A 14,090-nucleotide genomic window follows, 5' to 3' on the forward strand; every position below is an offset into this window, starting at 1 on the left:
CCAGTTGGAGTTCAGGTAGATGAGGGTGGGGTGGCGGGTGGAGGACTGTAGCAGGTGGTACCAGGCGTGCGGGACCTCCCATCACACCTCACCGTGGCCATCTGTGGGGTGAGCTGGGAGGGGACCTGCCTGGAGGCAGAGAGCAGCAAGTGTGGTGGTCAGTGGGGTGGGGCGGGGCGCTGGGAAAAAAGCTAAGGGAGGACACAGCTGGCATTGGGGAGAAGCTCCTGGAGCTTACGAAGGAAGTGCAGTAACAGGGCGAACAGACTTTGGAGTCAGGCATTGTGAGAGGGTGCAGGCCAGCCTTTGGGACCTCAGTCTCTCTTCTAGGAAGGGGGCACATGGCAGGGGCCCGGGAGGCTGGCATGTGCCCTGTGTGAGCCTGCCATGCTGAGTACCGAGCTCAAGGATCGGTGTCTACTGGGTGCTCAGGAAAGGGTGGCTGGTGTCGCTGTCTGCTACTAGGCGGAGCACTGGAGAGTCCAGGCTCGTGCTTTGGCAGACACCAATCTGCTGTGCACCTCCTACTAGCTCTGACCTCAGTAAGGAAGGGCTTGGCCTGGCAGCCTCTCTGATCAAAATGCCCAATGAGGGCGCCTGGGTGGCTCAGTGGGTTAAGCCTCTGCCTTCAGCTCAGGTCATTGTCTCAGCGTCCTGGGATTGAGCCCTGAATCAGGCTCTCTGCTCAGTGGGGAGCCTGCTTCCCCCTCTCTCTGCCTGCCTCTCTGCCTACTTGTGATCTCTCTCTCTGTCAAATAAATAGATAAAATCTTAAAAAAAAAAAAATGCCCAATGTCCTGACCCAGGCTGCTGGAGCAGCATGGAGAAACAGAACCCCCATAGGGGGGCGCCTGTGTGGCTCAGTCGTTAAGTGTCTGGCTTTGGCTCAGGTCATGATACCAAGGTCCTGGGATCAAGCCCCTCATTGGTCTCCCTGCTTGGTGGGAAGCCTGCTTCTCTCTCTCCCACTCCCCTGCCTGTGTTTACCCTCTCACTCTCTGTCAGATAAATAAATAAACTCTTAAAAAAAAAAAAGAAAGAAAACAAACCCCCATAGGAAGGCAGGCAGAGTCTGGAAACGGGTACTCAATAGATCCCCCGAGGGAAGGGTTCGGCTCATCTTTGAACTTTCCACCCCACAAACTTGAGTCAAGAAACCACACCTCGAGGACACACACACACGCCACGAATGTGGGCCGCTTTGGGAATTTTTTTTTCTTCTTTTTAAAAAAGATCAATATTCATCTTCATTAGCCCTCATAACGAAAATAGATTTTTAAACGCATCAAATATACAAATATCACCGATGCATACACGTTCCAGAAAAGCTGAGGTACACGCTGCTACGAGGTGGGGAGCACGACAGGGGCTGGGCCTCCCGGCTGCACAGCGCGGCCCGGCAGGTAGCTGCCCACTAGCCAGGTTCCACAGGGATCCCAGAGACAGAGCTGGGGGTGTCGGGATGAGGTACAGAGAGGGACCATGGTGGGGGTCCCCCCCTTGGGAGTGGGGATCTCTTGCCCCAGCAGGCCCACGGGAAAGGACTCTCTGACCATGGAGAAGCCGGTCGCACGTCCTCCTAGGGCCCTGACATCTTGACATTTCAATGGTCCCAAAGTGCTCTACTGGCCACCAGTCACTAGGGGGAAAGTGCCCGGACATTCCTTCCCCGAGATGCCAACTCCAGAGCGGCGGGTCCTGGACGAGGAGACTCATTTGCACAAGAGACTGAGGCCCGAGCCCTTCTTATCTGGCCTTGTAGGTTGGATCAAAGACCAGGAAAACTCCGTTTCAAAACAAATCTGTCCATCTGTATATGAAATACGTATTATTAGCCAGAGGTGGACGGTGCAGGACCAGGAGACCCCAAAGATCGCATCTGGGCAGAAGGCAGCCGAGGTCCCAGCACTTCCTGCAGGAGCCGGGCCCCCAGGAAGTTCCCTCTCCAGACCAGCGGGCCAACACTCCTTGTGCAGCAGAGACACCCAGCAGGCAGGGCCTGTGCTAGAAGGACACCTCTCAGGAGGGACCTGTGGGGCCTTCAGCAGTGACTCCACCCGACCCCCCACCCGGGGGGCAGCAGCAGCCCACCAGCCTGACCCCGCCAGCCGGTTCTGGGTCTCCAGGGAAGTCAGAAGAGGCAGGAGCCCCGCAGGCTTCGGGTCTGGCACAGGTCGGCGGACAGGGAGCGGCTCATGTGCTTGGTGGTGGAGCGGATGCCCTCGGCGGCCTGCATGGCTTCTGCGAGCGCCGTGTTGAGCTCCTCCAGGTCCTCCAGGTCCAGCTGGATGGAGCGTCGCTGTCTCCCGGCCACTCGGGAGGGGGCCGAGGGGGGCCAGTCAGCAGGGGCTGAGTGGGCTGAGGCGGCGGAGGTAGGTCCTGGAGGCACGTAGTACCTGAGGAGAGAGGGGGCTGTGTTCACGGACCGTGGCGAGGGCCGAGCAGAGCGCCGGGGTCGGCAATGACCCCGTTCTGGCCCCAGCTGGGCCCCGGTCCCTACTCTTGGGGGCTCAGTGTCCACACCTCTCAAGTGGGAGTAATAAACAGCTTTTTCGAGGATGCAGCAGAAGGATGAAGCATGAGGAAAGCAGTGCCTGACCCGAAACAGGTGCGCAACGACGGTCCTTCCTTCTCCCCATTCACTCAGTACATCTTTATCAATCTTATACTATGTGCCAGCCACTGAGTCCGGCCCTGTGGTTACACTGCTGACCCGCTGCCTTCCTGGGGCTTCTAACCTGAGAGCCAGATCTCAGCGACAGCAGGGTCACCCCAGGGCTCTCTGGAAATCAGTCCGGCAGCTACTCACAGGTAAAGGCACTGCCCCACCCGGAGCCGGCACCGCATCCTGGGTCCAGGGGCCGGGCTCAGAGCTAAGTGTTTGCTCTACCAGCACGTGGCTTGCCTCTTTGGTGGGCACCGTTATGCTCACTTTATGGATGAGCAAGGGAAGCTCAGAGGGGCTATGCATGCAGGAGGCTTGGCCCCCAATGCTAGCTATTCTAGGGGGTTGGCCACAGGACACTATTCTGGGGGGTTGGCCATGGGACTTTACCCTTCAGGGACTACTGTCCCCCCACTGAAAGGAGCCACAGTTAGCCATCTCCCGGGATTGACCCAACAGGAACTTTCAGGAGAAAAGCTCCATTGGCTGCCTGGGCACTCACAGTGCCCCTGTCAATGTCAGCTCAGGGTCAGACAGCTGCAAGTGGCGGCGCTCCGTTCACACCCAGAGCTCAGTCATCAGCACCCAGTGACACCCATACATACTATCTGAACCCCATGAATAGGCTTCTTGCCTCCTATTCCCTCCTCCGGGGACTATCTGGTCTAATTACTGGGTTTCCACACACCCCTAGCTTCTTGGAACTGGATAACCAGCTTGGCCCCAAAGTGTTTCAAAACTCCCCCTAAGGCAGAAGCTACAAGCTCCCCACTCCACCAAAACAAAAACCTTGGGCGCCTGGGTGGCTCAGTAGGTTAAAGCCTCTGCCTTCGGCTCAGGTCATGATCTCAGGGTCCTGGGATTGAGCCCGCATTAGGCTCTCTGCTCAGCGGGGAGCCTGATTCCCCCTCTCTCTCTGCCTGCCTCTCTGCCTACTTGTGATCTCTCTCTCTGTCAAATAAATAAATAAATAAATCTTTAAAAAAACAAAAACCAAAAACCTTTTTTAGCTAGAAAGCCCCTGGTGCAGAGGCTGGAAGACAGATGGCCAGCAGGTGGCAGCACAGGCCCATACATTCCTGAGGGCGCCCTGGCCTGTCACTGAGCATGCTCAGTTTGGCAGGAAACAGCTGGAGAAACCTTAGGGCATCATCAGCCCCAATTCTAGGAGCACTGGAAGTAGTAGGGCTCCTGGCCAACTTCTACATACTGTTGGCTTTCCATGAAGTAGTTCGTTTACTCCCTACCACAACCCATTACACAGAGGGAAACACTGAGGCACAGACTGGGAACAAAGTGACCCCCGCCCCAGGTTATATGGCTCCCACCGACCAGGCGTGTCGGGCACTACAGCTCAGGGCCTTTCCCCTTCCCTACGGCCAGGACATTTCTGGGGACAGCAGCCTGGTTAGGTCTGTCCACAGGTCTGAGCCTGGAAGGACATGGAACAGCCTCAGACGTGGTGAGTCCCATGCCTATCAGGGGAACTCGGAGCTTTATCCCAGGCCACCAAACTCCAGGCAAAACCTGCCCTTCCCAGTGAGCAGGAGCATAGGCATGGGTCTCAGCCCCTGTGCGGGGGGCCTGAGTGTGCAGGACAACCTCTCGTAGCTGATGGAGCAGAATGTTCCCAGATTCCGCTGAGGGTGGCAAGATGCCCCACTGCAGGCCAGGGGCCTCACGGGGTTGGGGGGCTAGCTGGTACTGGTGCCTCTGCTCCCACCAAGCACCAGGCCCCACAGGGACCCCGCCACTTGCTGCCACAGACAAAGGCTTCTGACCAAGACTCCCGACAGACTCATTTTCCACTGACAGAAACTAAGGCACAGAACTAGCGGGTGTCCTGTTGAAGCCACCTTTCCTCATTTGTCTCCTAGGACAGCAGTGCGCAGTAGTGCTCTGGGCTGGGAGGACAGTGCTGCCCTCTGATCGGGCCTCGAGCTCGCGCCGGCACCGCCCCGCACATTGCACACACATCTCCCGAGCGCCTGGCCACGCGCCTCGATTAATCCTTGCACAACCGTCCCTGGTCCAGACTATTACCCCATTTACCAGGTGGGGGAAACTGAGGCTCAGAGAAACAGTTGCTCTACTGAAGAGCAGCAGCAGCAAGCAGCAGATGGGAGCCCAGTGCAGCTCCGAGTCTCCAACCTGAACCACTTCTGCCTCCACGGCTCACGTCCTTTTTCTCCTGCAGATGTTCTGTCCAAATCCACAAAAAGGGCGTGTTCCTCCTGCCACAGCCCTGCCCAGTCCTCCTCCACGCTCAGGGCCTCAGACACGGGGAACGTCTTAGAGACAGTCACAGCCAAGAGGGGCCTAAGGACCCACAACCACCAAGAAGCATCTATGAGGGCTCCTGGTTGGGATCCCAGACAGAAGAAGTTCCAGTAAAAACTGAAGAAAGCCCAAGAAACTGTGGGCTTTAGTTAAGAGTAAGTTATTACTATTGGCTCACCATCAAAGGTGCCGTATGAACGTAACAACAAGGGAAACTCTGTGTGTGTGTGTGTGTGTAGGGGGTATATGTAACTCTCTGTACTATCTGCTCCATTTCTCTTACATCCAAAAATGTTCTTAAAAATAAAACCTATTAAAAAACAGTGAGGGGGCAATTACTTGCTTGCCGGGAAGACCCACAAGGAAATGGGGAGCTTCCCACGTACTTTACCCTGTGAGCTCCTAGAGCTCATGGCCCTCTGCCGGCTCCTTCACTGCCGAGCCCCCCACCCCGCTGGGCCAAGCGTCTCTCTGGGAGGCAGGAGCATTCGGGGCTTGTTGAGTGACTACACGAGCGTTCAGCATGTTCTGCCGGTTATAAATGCGGGGAAAACACAGGAGTACCAGGTGCCCGGGTTCTCAGCTGCCTGACCCGGGTCTGACTGTGAATCCCGCAGCGACTCAGACAGGCAGGGAAGGAAGGAGAGGAAGGTTCTTACACAGTGGCTGATGGAAAAGGCATGACGGGAACCGAGGAGACGTAGGCCAAGGCAGCAGGGGTGGGTGCTGGGGGCGCGGCTGCCAGATACCACAGTCCCGGGGGCGGCCGGGCCGGGGACCCAGTGCGCTTGCTCCGCTGCGTGGGGCTGGAGGCTGGGCGTGCGTTTCTCCTGCCGGCGGCCTTGTCTGGCCCTGGGAGGGAGGGACACCAGAGACAATAGTCTGATCACTGGGGAAGATCTAGCCAAGACCAGGGGGGCCCCCCAGCCCCTGCCCTGTGAGAGCTGGACACCGGGCTGGCCACTCTGGGAACGCTGGGCTTTGAGAAACAAATCTTCTGTCCACTTTGCTCTATCCCATACTGGGAGAGCCACCATCCCAGCGAAATACCCTACGGGCCCACGAACCCCCATAAAGGAGAGCTGGGGGTCTCTTTGGGAGAAGAGAGTGAGTGTCTGTCCCTACACAGTGAGTGTAGGGACAGAGTGAGTGTCTGTCCCTACCTGAGGCGGCTGAGTCTGGGCCATCTGTTGCTGGGGGCAGCCCGACTCGACCACACAGAGGGCACTGCAGGGGATCAGTCGGGGACGGTCCTGGTGGGTCCCTGGTGACACTGCCAGCTGGAAGAGGAGAAGAGATGTCAGGAGAGGATGAGGTCCGGATCACTGGCCTGGAGCCCCCAAGCAGACCTCCGTCAGCACCAAGCTTCCCTCGGGGGCCACTGCGGAGGGGACAAGCTGTCTCCGTGACAGTGAGGGTCAGCATATAACAAACCTGGGCTTCTGCTGAGGGCCTTCATGCATTCTGCTATCAAATCCAAACCACGGGGCTAGCTGAGACATCACTCCCATTTCACAGACTGGTGAACTGAGGCTCCTAGAGCTTGAACGATTTGCCAAAATGTCCGAGTAGGAAATCGGCAGTGCTGTCTGAGCCCAAGTCCGGCTCTCCAGAATGCAGGCCCTGAACCTACGGTCCCTCCTCCACGCTGAGACAGGCCCATTGTTCTTATGGGAGTGGCCCACAGTGGTCCCTCAGGCACGGGGCTGGGGGGGGGGCCGTTGGGGAGGGGCAGTCAGTGGAGGCCTACGGGAGCAGGCGGAGGGTGGGCACCTTGTTCTCTTCCCCTACAAATCCTCAACACCTCCCCTGGGTGGAATTCCAGGGTTGGCCCACTTCTTCCAGCCGCAACTCAGGGGGAGGCCTCCCACCTGCTGCCCTGGGTTGCAGGCTCCCACCTGTGCCTCCTAGCCCAGCTCAGACCACTGTTTTGTCCTTGTCTGCTTAGCCCATGGCCCAGGATGGGACAGTGCTCAATGAATGAGTGAGTGAGTGAATGAATGAATGGAGGAACGAATGAACAGGGAGGCCTGCTGGGACTCGAGCAAAGGCAAACCAACATAATGGTGAAGAGCCAGAGCTCTGGACTCACAACCACCTGGGTTTGAATCCTCGCTCTACCACTAGTAAGCTGTGTGCCCTTGAGCAGGTTACTTAACCTCTCTGGGCCTCAGTTTCCTCACCTGTAAAACAGGCGTAGGAATAAAATGGACAAAACCCATTTCATAGGGTTGTGAGGATTAATGTTTGTAAATCCCTTAGCATGATGCCCTGCTTCCAGTGGGGTCTACTAAGGGACAGCTCCATCATTATCATCATTGCCTGAAAGGGCCTTTGGACCGTCTCCAATCCTTTCATTCAGGACGTGAGGCTGGAGGCTCAGAGATGTTAAGGAAGTTGCCTGAGATCAGTGGTGGGACTGAGACTAGAGCCCAGTGCCCATATTCTCCAGCCACTTCTCTCCCCATGACTCTTCCCTGATAGGTCTAGGGGAAGGAATCAGAGTGGTGAGGATGGCGGGGAGACAGAATTATCCCACCTGGGCCCTACTGCCTGGCCCCACCCCCACCTTATCAGGACTTAGGTCATGTGCATGGTTTCTCCATGTTCTGGTCAGGGTAGGATCAGACACCAGCACCTGGAGACACAGATGTGAGTACAGGAAACATCGGGAGGGCTGAGGAACCCCCCCAAATCCTGCTCCCTTGTCTGTACCTTGACCTGCCACTGAGGTCAGGGCAGGCCCCCATCCTACGCCCTTTCCTAACAGGAGCAGCCGCAGCCTCTACACACCGACCACTTCCCCAGGTACCATCCCTCACCTGACTCCTGGGTCCTGGCGGGTCGACACTGGAGGCAAGAGACTGAGCCACTGCGTCTTGGGGCCGTCTTGGGGCTCAGAACACGGTACTCCTTGCCTGGGGAAGAAACCAGACCGTCTGCTTTGGCATGTTTGGAGAACCGGGGAGGATCGGGGAGGTCATACAGAAGGCATGAACGAAGCCCAGCTCTGGCAGGCTGGGAAGCAGGCCAGGAGGACAGAAGCAAGGACAAGCAGGGATGCTTTCCCCAGACCCGCCACTTGCCAGGTGGCATTGGGATGGCTTGGGCACAGGGTGAGCTGGGTCTTCTCCTCGTGCTGTGAGTGGCTGTGAAATGGGGACCGTCCTAGTCTGGGTCTCACGGGCGTCATAAGGGGTGAGTGGGGCCGTGCCTGTGAGGTGCTCTGCCCTCACAGCCCATGTCCAGCACATGGGACAGTGCTCCTGGTTGTCAGAAGGATGGACAGATGCTTGGGTCTTTACCCAGACCTGTCATCTGCTGCCTCGTCCCTCTCTGAGCCTCAAGACAGACCTTCGGGATGTGGCCTGATCACTCCTCTTCTGGCTCCCCGAGTCCCTGTAGGCTTCCCACTTTCTATTCTATGTGTGTTGCCTCGTGGCCCCTGGACCGGCTCGCTGTTCCCACATCTAACCCCTCAGCTCTGTCTGCTCCGTGGGAGAGGACACGCGTCTCTCACTTCCTGCCATGTCCCCTGCCCTCGGCCCTATGGATCTGAGGTGAACTGCCGTCCCTCCCAGGCTGCTACGAGGTACAGCCACCTCTGTAACTCACACACCTGATATCATGGCTCGTTTGTTGCCGTCTGCTACGCAGTCAGAAGTCAGAGCTATGTCCGTGTTTGTTTTCACGTTAAGCACTCTGAAATCCTACTCTGTGTCACCAGAAGTCTTACTGTGTGCTGGATGCCTAGTTCAGGAGACACGGGGGCTGATGCCCTGGGGAATCCGACCTGAAGGTGGGCCAGGGGCCAGTGATCTGGCGTCCGCCCTGCACACAGCAGAACCCTCTTTGTGACCGACCAGCTAACGGGGCTCCCCCAGAAGCCAGCATGGGGTCCAGGGCAGGGAGGCATCAGACTGCTTGCTGGGGGAAAGAGCGGATTCACAGAGGGGGCACTGCCCGCTGCTCCCTGTGTCACAGAATTCACAGATAATGCTCATCTTTCAATGGCCCATGGTGAAAGGGGGAAGGCTTCCGTGATGGGGGTCCTCTCCAGGGGTTGGGCCATGCCCCGCAGCCCACCTGTGTACTGGCCCCAGAAGGAGACCCTGTCTGGCCGACTGGTGCCGCCAGCTCCTCTCATTCTGTCCCGAGTAGATTGGGTGCTGTCCTCAGTGGCCCGGCTCTTCTCAGAGAACCGCTGGGGGGAGGTTGGCTCAGATTCGGAACCTGGGGTGGGAAAAGAGGGGCATCGAAGGGGGACAGGGGATGTGTCACAGAGCTCAGGGAGAGAGCCAATCCTAAACTGAGGCTCTGGGGCTGAGCTCGGGTTTGATCCTGGGTCTGTCCCTTAGTAACATCCGCCGACACATTGGGGACCCCTGACCTTATGCTGAGCACTGGGCTGGACCCACTGGGCCGTGCGTGCACCCTCACGGCAATCCCCGGACATGGGCACTGTTATCACTGCAGTTAGCTGTCCCTTTAATTGCACAGAGCAGGTCAACGCCCGGGCCAAAGTCACACAGCCAAGAAGGAGTGAGGTGGGCTGAACCCTGCCCCTTGTCCTTCAGGCACTTCCCCTGCACTTCCAGGCTCTGGTGTCTTCATCTGCAGAATGTGGGTGATATGCCCCACCACTTCAATGAAGATGGAACATGTGGACCACACAAAGCCCTTCCAGAAACCCTTGCGTGCGTGACCTTCCATGGCGATCACTGGAAGTGCACTGTACCTCAGACAACGACGAGGGCCTGAAGAACATACACAGAACCTTCTCCAGGTTCCTTCCAAGGCTACTGCTATGGTTCCTGACCACTGAGCTAACAGGCCCAGACGGGAGCCTCCAGACATCGGTCCAGGCCGGTGCTCACTTACTCAGGGACAGCTGCAGCACCTCCCGAGGCACCGAGGAGGACCTGGCTCGCCGCCTTCCTGCGGGCTCCGCTCGCTCCCCCACTGCAGGCTCAGCAGACAATCTCTCTGTGGATCTACTAGCAGAAAGGAAAGAGAGGAATGATGTCAGCAGATGCGGACATCATTCATGCAGACTTTCCAGGTGATCAACAAGCAAGCCAACCCAGAAGGAAGCACGAAAGTCAAAATCAAAGACTCTGAGTCATGCTCACGGAAAGCCTCTGTGACCCTCCGTTTCCTCATCTGTCGTGAGGAGATAAGAACAGCAACTACGGGAAGGATTCATGAGACAATATCCATGAAAACCTCAACCCAGTGCCCTCCCATGGTAACACTTAGGGACAAACATCTGATCACAGAGGATGTGCCGATGAGCGAGCGAGCAGGTGGACATCCTGGGAATGTCTAGCTCTTGAAGCAGGCGGTGAGTTCAGGTGACACCTTAGACACTTTATGCATCGAATATTACGTAGTAAAAATCTGTCCGAGTGGGAAAGGGGTGTCAATGCCTATGTGTGGAGAGCCCCAGAGGCAGCCAAGTCTCCCTCCTGCCGCTGGCACCAGGGCACAAGGGTGAGCGTTTGGGGGTCACCCACCTGCCATAGTGGGAGCCCCAGGAAACAGAGGCATCCGCGGGCCGGACCCGGGCCCGGGTGGGGCGGCTGGGTGTGGTCACGGGGCGCGTCGGGCTGCCCTGGGCTGGCTGGTGCAGGCTGTCTTCCAGGCGCAGACGGAGCCGGGAGACCTCTTCCTGCAGCTCTCGGATGGCCTGGCTGGGGTGGGGCGGGGGGACAGAAATGAAGAGTGCATATACGATGCCGCAAGCTGCAGCCACCCCGAGGGCTGCTCGGATGCCCCAGGCTTGTCCCTTTCCCAGCAGGCACTGGGTCCAGCTCTGCCGTCGACCGATTTTGGAACTTCCTGGTGCGTCCATTTTTCTGTTACCTATCTCGACCTCTCTCTGAGCTTGTGTCCCTGCACGCTTGGTGGGCAAAGCAGCACATCCTTCAAAGGTCACCCAACCCAGCACCCCCCATGCAAGGCCTCTGAGTAGCTTTTCTGAAGAATCAGATCGCAGGGAGGGTGCAGAGTGAAGGCATTGCTGAAGGTCCACTTTAAAATCTGCCTTCTAACTGGCCTGGGCTGCCCTCTATTTTTTCTTAAATATTTATTTATTTGATGGAGAGAGAGAGAGAGCGCACAGGCAGGGACAGCGGCAGGTAAAGCAAGAAGCAGGGAACCTGCTATGGGTCTCAACCCCAGGACCCTGGGATCAGGACCCTAGCCGAAGGCAGATGCTTAATCGACTAAGCCACCCAGCCCATCCCCCCCCCCCCACCTCTGTCTGTAGAAATGCAAACAGCTCAGGCCGGTTTCCTTCCCACCCTTACTTGGCCATCCCTCCTGGCTTCCCCTGAACATTTCCCATGTTGTTCAAGCCTGCCTGCTGGTGATAGAAGATACTTGGATGTGAGCAGGCTGGAAGGGCACAGCGCTCTCGACAAGGCTGCTGTGGTCCCCAGGGCCCCCCAAACATGGCCCAGCCTCTTACGGGCAAGTAGCTCAATGAGGGGCTGGCGTCTATGGGGTAAGTACTGTTTGCATGTCTTTCTAGCCAACACATGTATCTCTGGGTCTCATCTGAGACCCTGGCGTCACGGCCAGTGGGGCTCCCCCACCACCCTGCACATAAACCCCTACACACAATGCGTCGGCGTCCGGGCTTGGCAGAGCCTGGGCTGGTGCAGGGGCTCCATCTCCTGTTTGGGCCAGCTTCTGGGGCAGGGCTCCCCTCAGGGCTCCCTCTTGCTTGGTGGCCCCGGAATGGAAGCTGAGTGTCTCCAGGCGCCCCCTGCCGCTCTCCCAGGGTGTCTGCGGGAGCGGAGAGCTCTCTAACTGGGCCCCAGGCAGTGTGCGTCCAGGGCAGCTAGGTCTCCTGGCAATCCCCAGGGAGACCTTTGTTGAGGTTTCCCAGGCCAAGAGCTGGGCGTTGGCAGGAGGGCGGGAGCTCCTGTCACCCGTTCACCCCTGCATGCAGGATTGGAAGGCAACTCTGGGAGGTAAAGGTGGCCTGGTAACTCAGAACACTCACTGGGCACCTGGGTGGCTCAGTGGGTTAAAGCCTCTGTCTTCGGCTCAGGTCATGATCTCAGGGTCCTGGGATTGAGCCCCGCATCGGGCTTTCTACTCAGCTGGGAGCCTGCTTCCCCCACTCTCTCTGCCTGCCTCTCTGCCTACTTATGATCTCTGTCAAATAAATAAATAAAAATCTTAAAAAAACAAAAAAAAGAGCACTCACTGGGGTGTCGCTTGCCCCCTCTGCGTGTTTCCGGCAGGATCTCAGTCTTGCTGACTTAATGCTTCGTGACTGAGAGCCCGCTGACATTTCAAGTTCATCCTTCTCTGTCAACTTTCTCCCCTGCTGAGTTCCCCATCTCTGTATCAGCATCCAACTGGCTGGCCAGTCAGAAGTCTGACTCATTCGAGACCCTTCTCCCTCCCTGAACGTCCCCAAAAGTTAACTAGCTCCTAAGTCCTGTGAGCTCAATGCTTACATGTCTCTTTTCGAATGCACCCCATTCCCACCTATGGGCCCCATCGTGTCTGTCCTGGGGCAGTGGCTTTCTTGGCAGTCTGCCCGCCTTGCCTCCTCACCCAGCAAGTGGCCAGACAACTCTTTCTAAAACGTGAACCTGACCTTCCCACTCCCGTTTAAATCCCCCTCATCGTCCTCAGCTACACCCGTATGCCTTTGTGAATATTAAGTGAACTCATTTCTCTGAGCTGAGCCACTATCCAAACCTCTCACCATGGTGTCTGAGGCCCTCCGAGGCTCCCCCAGGTCTCCCGGTATCCCTCTCCACTGCTCAGTGCTCATCACAGCACCTATGCTCAAGGACCCAGCAAAAATGAACTGCCTCTGCCAAGGTGATGGGCACTCCCTCACCCATAGGCCTTTGCGCATGCTCTTGTTCCTGCCAGGAACGCTTTTGTCTCTCTAACTTCTGGTCTCTGCTGAGATACCCCCTCCTCCAGGAAGCCCGCCCTGAAGCCTCTGACTGGGCCTGATGTCCCTCGTCTGTGTTCCCACAGACCTTGGAGCCTCTGCTACCACCGCACTTAGACTGGTGAGTGTGACAATGTGTTTCTTTGTTCATCCTACAAGATGGCGAGATGTCCTAGGTCGAAGACTGTCTTGTCTGCTATCATATTCTCAAGGGCTGGTGTATTGCTGACCCACAAGCTGGAACTCCTCTGCCAGGGCCACAGGAGACTGCAGCAGGACCCTTATTAATCTCCAGCCTGGAAGCCCAATGCCAGACCTTCACCCACCTCTGCAAACAAGGAACATGACAGGCCCACAACGGGACAGGCCCACAACGGCACAGGCCCGGAGGCCTCGGACGGGGTCCCACAGAGCAGCCTTCCCCACGTACCTGGGCAGAGACCCCCAATCCAACAAAGGCCTGTGATTGCTTACTAGCCAAAAGCAACTCAAAGGAGAGGTAAGAGGGCTGGCTACCCTACTTTCCCACTTCTGTTCAGCCAAGCAAGGATCAACTCTCTTAGTGGGACAATTGTGCTTGGATTAAAAAGAAGAGAATCGAGGACCACTCCCTCCTCAGTTCATACAATGGCAGCACCAACCGCTAAAAATCCATCTCCAGGAAGAGTAGACTGGCTTGGAAGAGAAATACTAGGGGACAGACACTGAGGTCTTAGCACCAGAAAGGGGAAACCCTAGGTCATTTCCCATTGGCCGGGAAAGTGTCCTCAAAGTCCACATCAGTGCGGTCCCACGGAGTGGCCCTGAGCTGGGAAGCAGGACACCTGGGTCCGACGGCCCCCACACGGCCACCACTGGATATGATTGCTGAGCAAGTCCCAGCCTCCCCGGGCACCACTGTCCCGTCTCTGTGCTGGTATGACTTACTCTCGCCCTGTCCTGGTGAGAAGGAAGGTGCGGGCGCTCTCTGTGGGTCCGGGGGGCAGAGTGGCAGCTGCAGGGGTCAGGGTGGGCGGGGGGCTGATTGTCGTGTTGCGGGGGAGCTGATCAGAAACCTGCTTTCGCCCCTCGAACTCTGAGCCAGGGACCGCTAGGAGGCAAAAAGAGAGCAAGGTGAGTTGACCCAGAGAGGGCCCTCGAAGCACGAATTTCTGCGGGTAGGAGGATATGGGCAAAGAGACAGTGATGGCTAAGGTCATAAGTAAAGTTTCCAATGAG

At 57.2% G+C, this 14,090-nt stretch overlaps 1 protein-coding gene across 2 annotated transcripts in view; it reads right to left on the reverse strand.

Moving 5' to 3' along the window:
- Positions 1-1,191: 1,191 nt before the first annotated feature.
- The window catches only part of AKNA (AT-hook transcription factor), a gene marked incomplete at its 5' end in the record, with an annotated part of 38,112 nt that continues 25,213 nt past the window's right edge, over positions 1,192-14,090 (reverse strand). The window contains 9 exons of one of the 2 annotated variants that reach the window (XM_080820672.1): positions 1,227-1,810; positions 2,092-2,396; positions 5,605-5,797; positions 6,109-6,225; positions 7,768-7,863; positions 9,032-9,178; positions 9,827-9,942; positions 10,462-10,638; positions 13,800-13,962. In XM_080820672.1, the coding sequence (XP_080676798.1) occupies positions 2,132-2,396; positions 5,605-5,797; positions 6,109-6,225; positions 7,768-7,863; positions 9,032-9,178; positions 9,827-9,942; positions 10,462-10,638; positions 13,800-13,962 (1,274 nt within the window). In that variant the 3' untranslated portion in view covers positions 1,227-1,810; positions 2,092-2,131. Of the gene's footprint in view, positions 2,397-5,604; positions 5,798-6,108; positions 6,226-7,767; positions 7,864-9,031; positions 9,179-9,826; positions 9,943-10,461; positions 10,639-13,799; positions 13,963-14,090 lie in introns of both variants that reach the window. The other variant, XM_080820673.1, reaches the window with a different exon arrangement.

This window comes from Martes martes (genome assembly GCF_963455335.1).
Source record: "Martes martes genome assembly, chromosome: 12".
NCBI classification, from domain to species: domain Eukaryota; kingdom Metazoa; phylum Chordata; class Mammalia; order Carnivora; family Mustelidae; genus Martes; species Martes martes.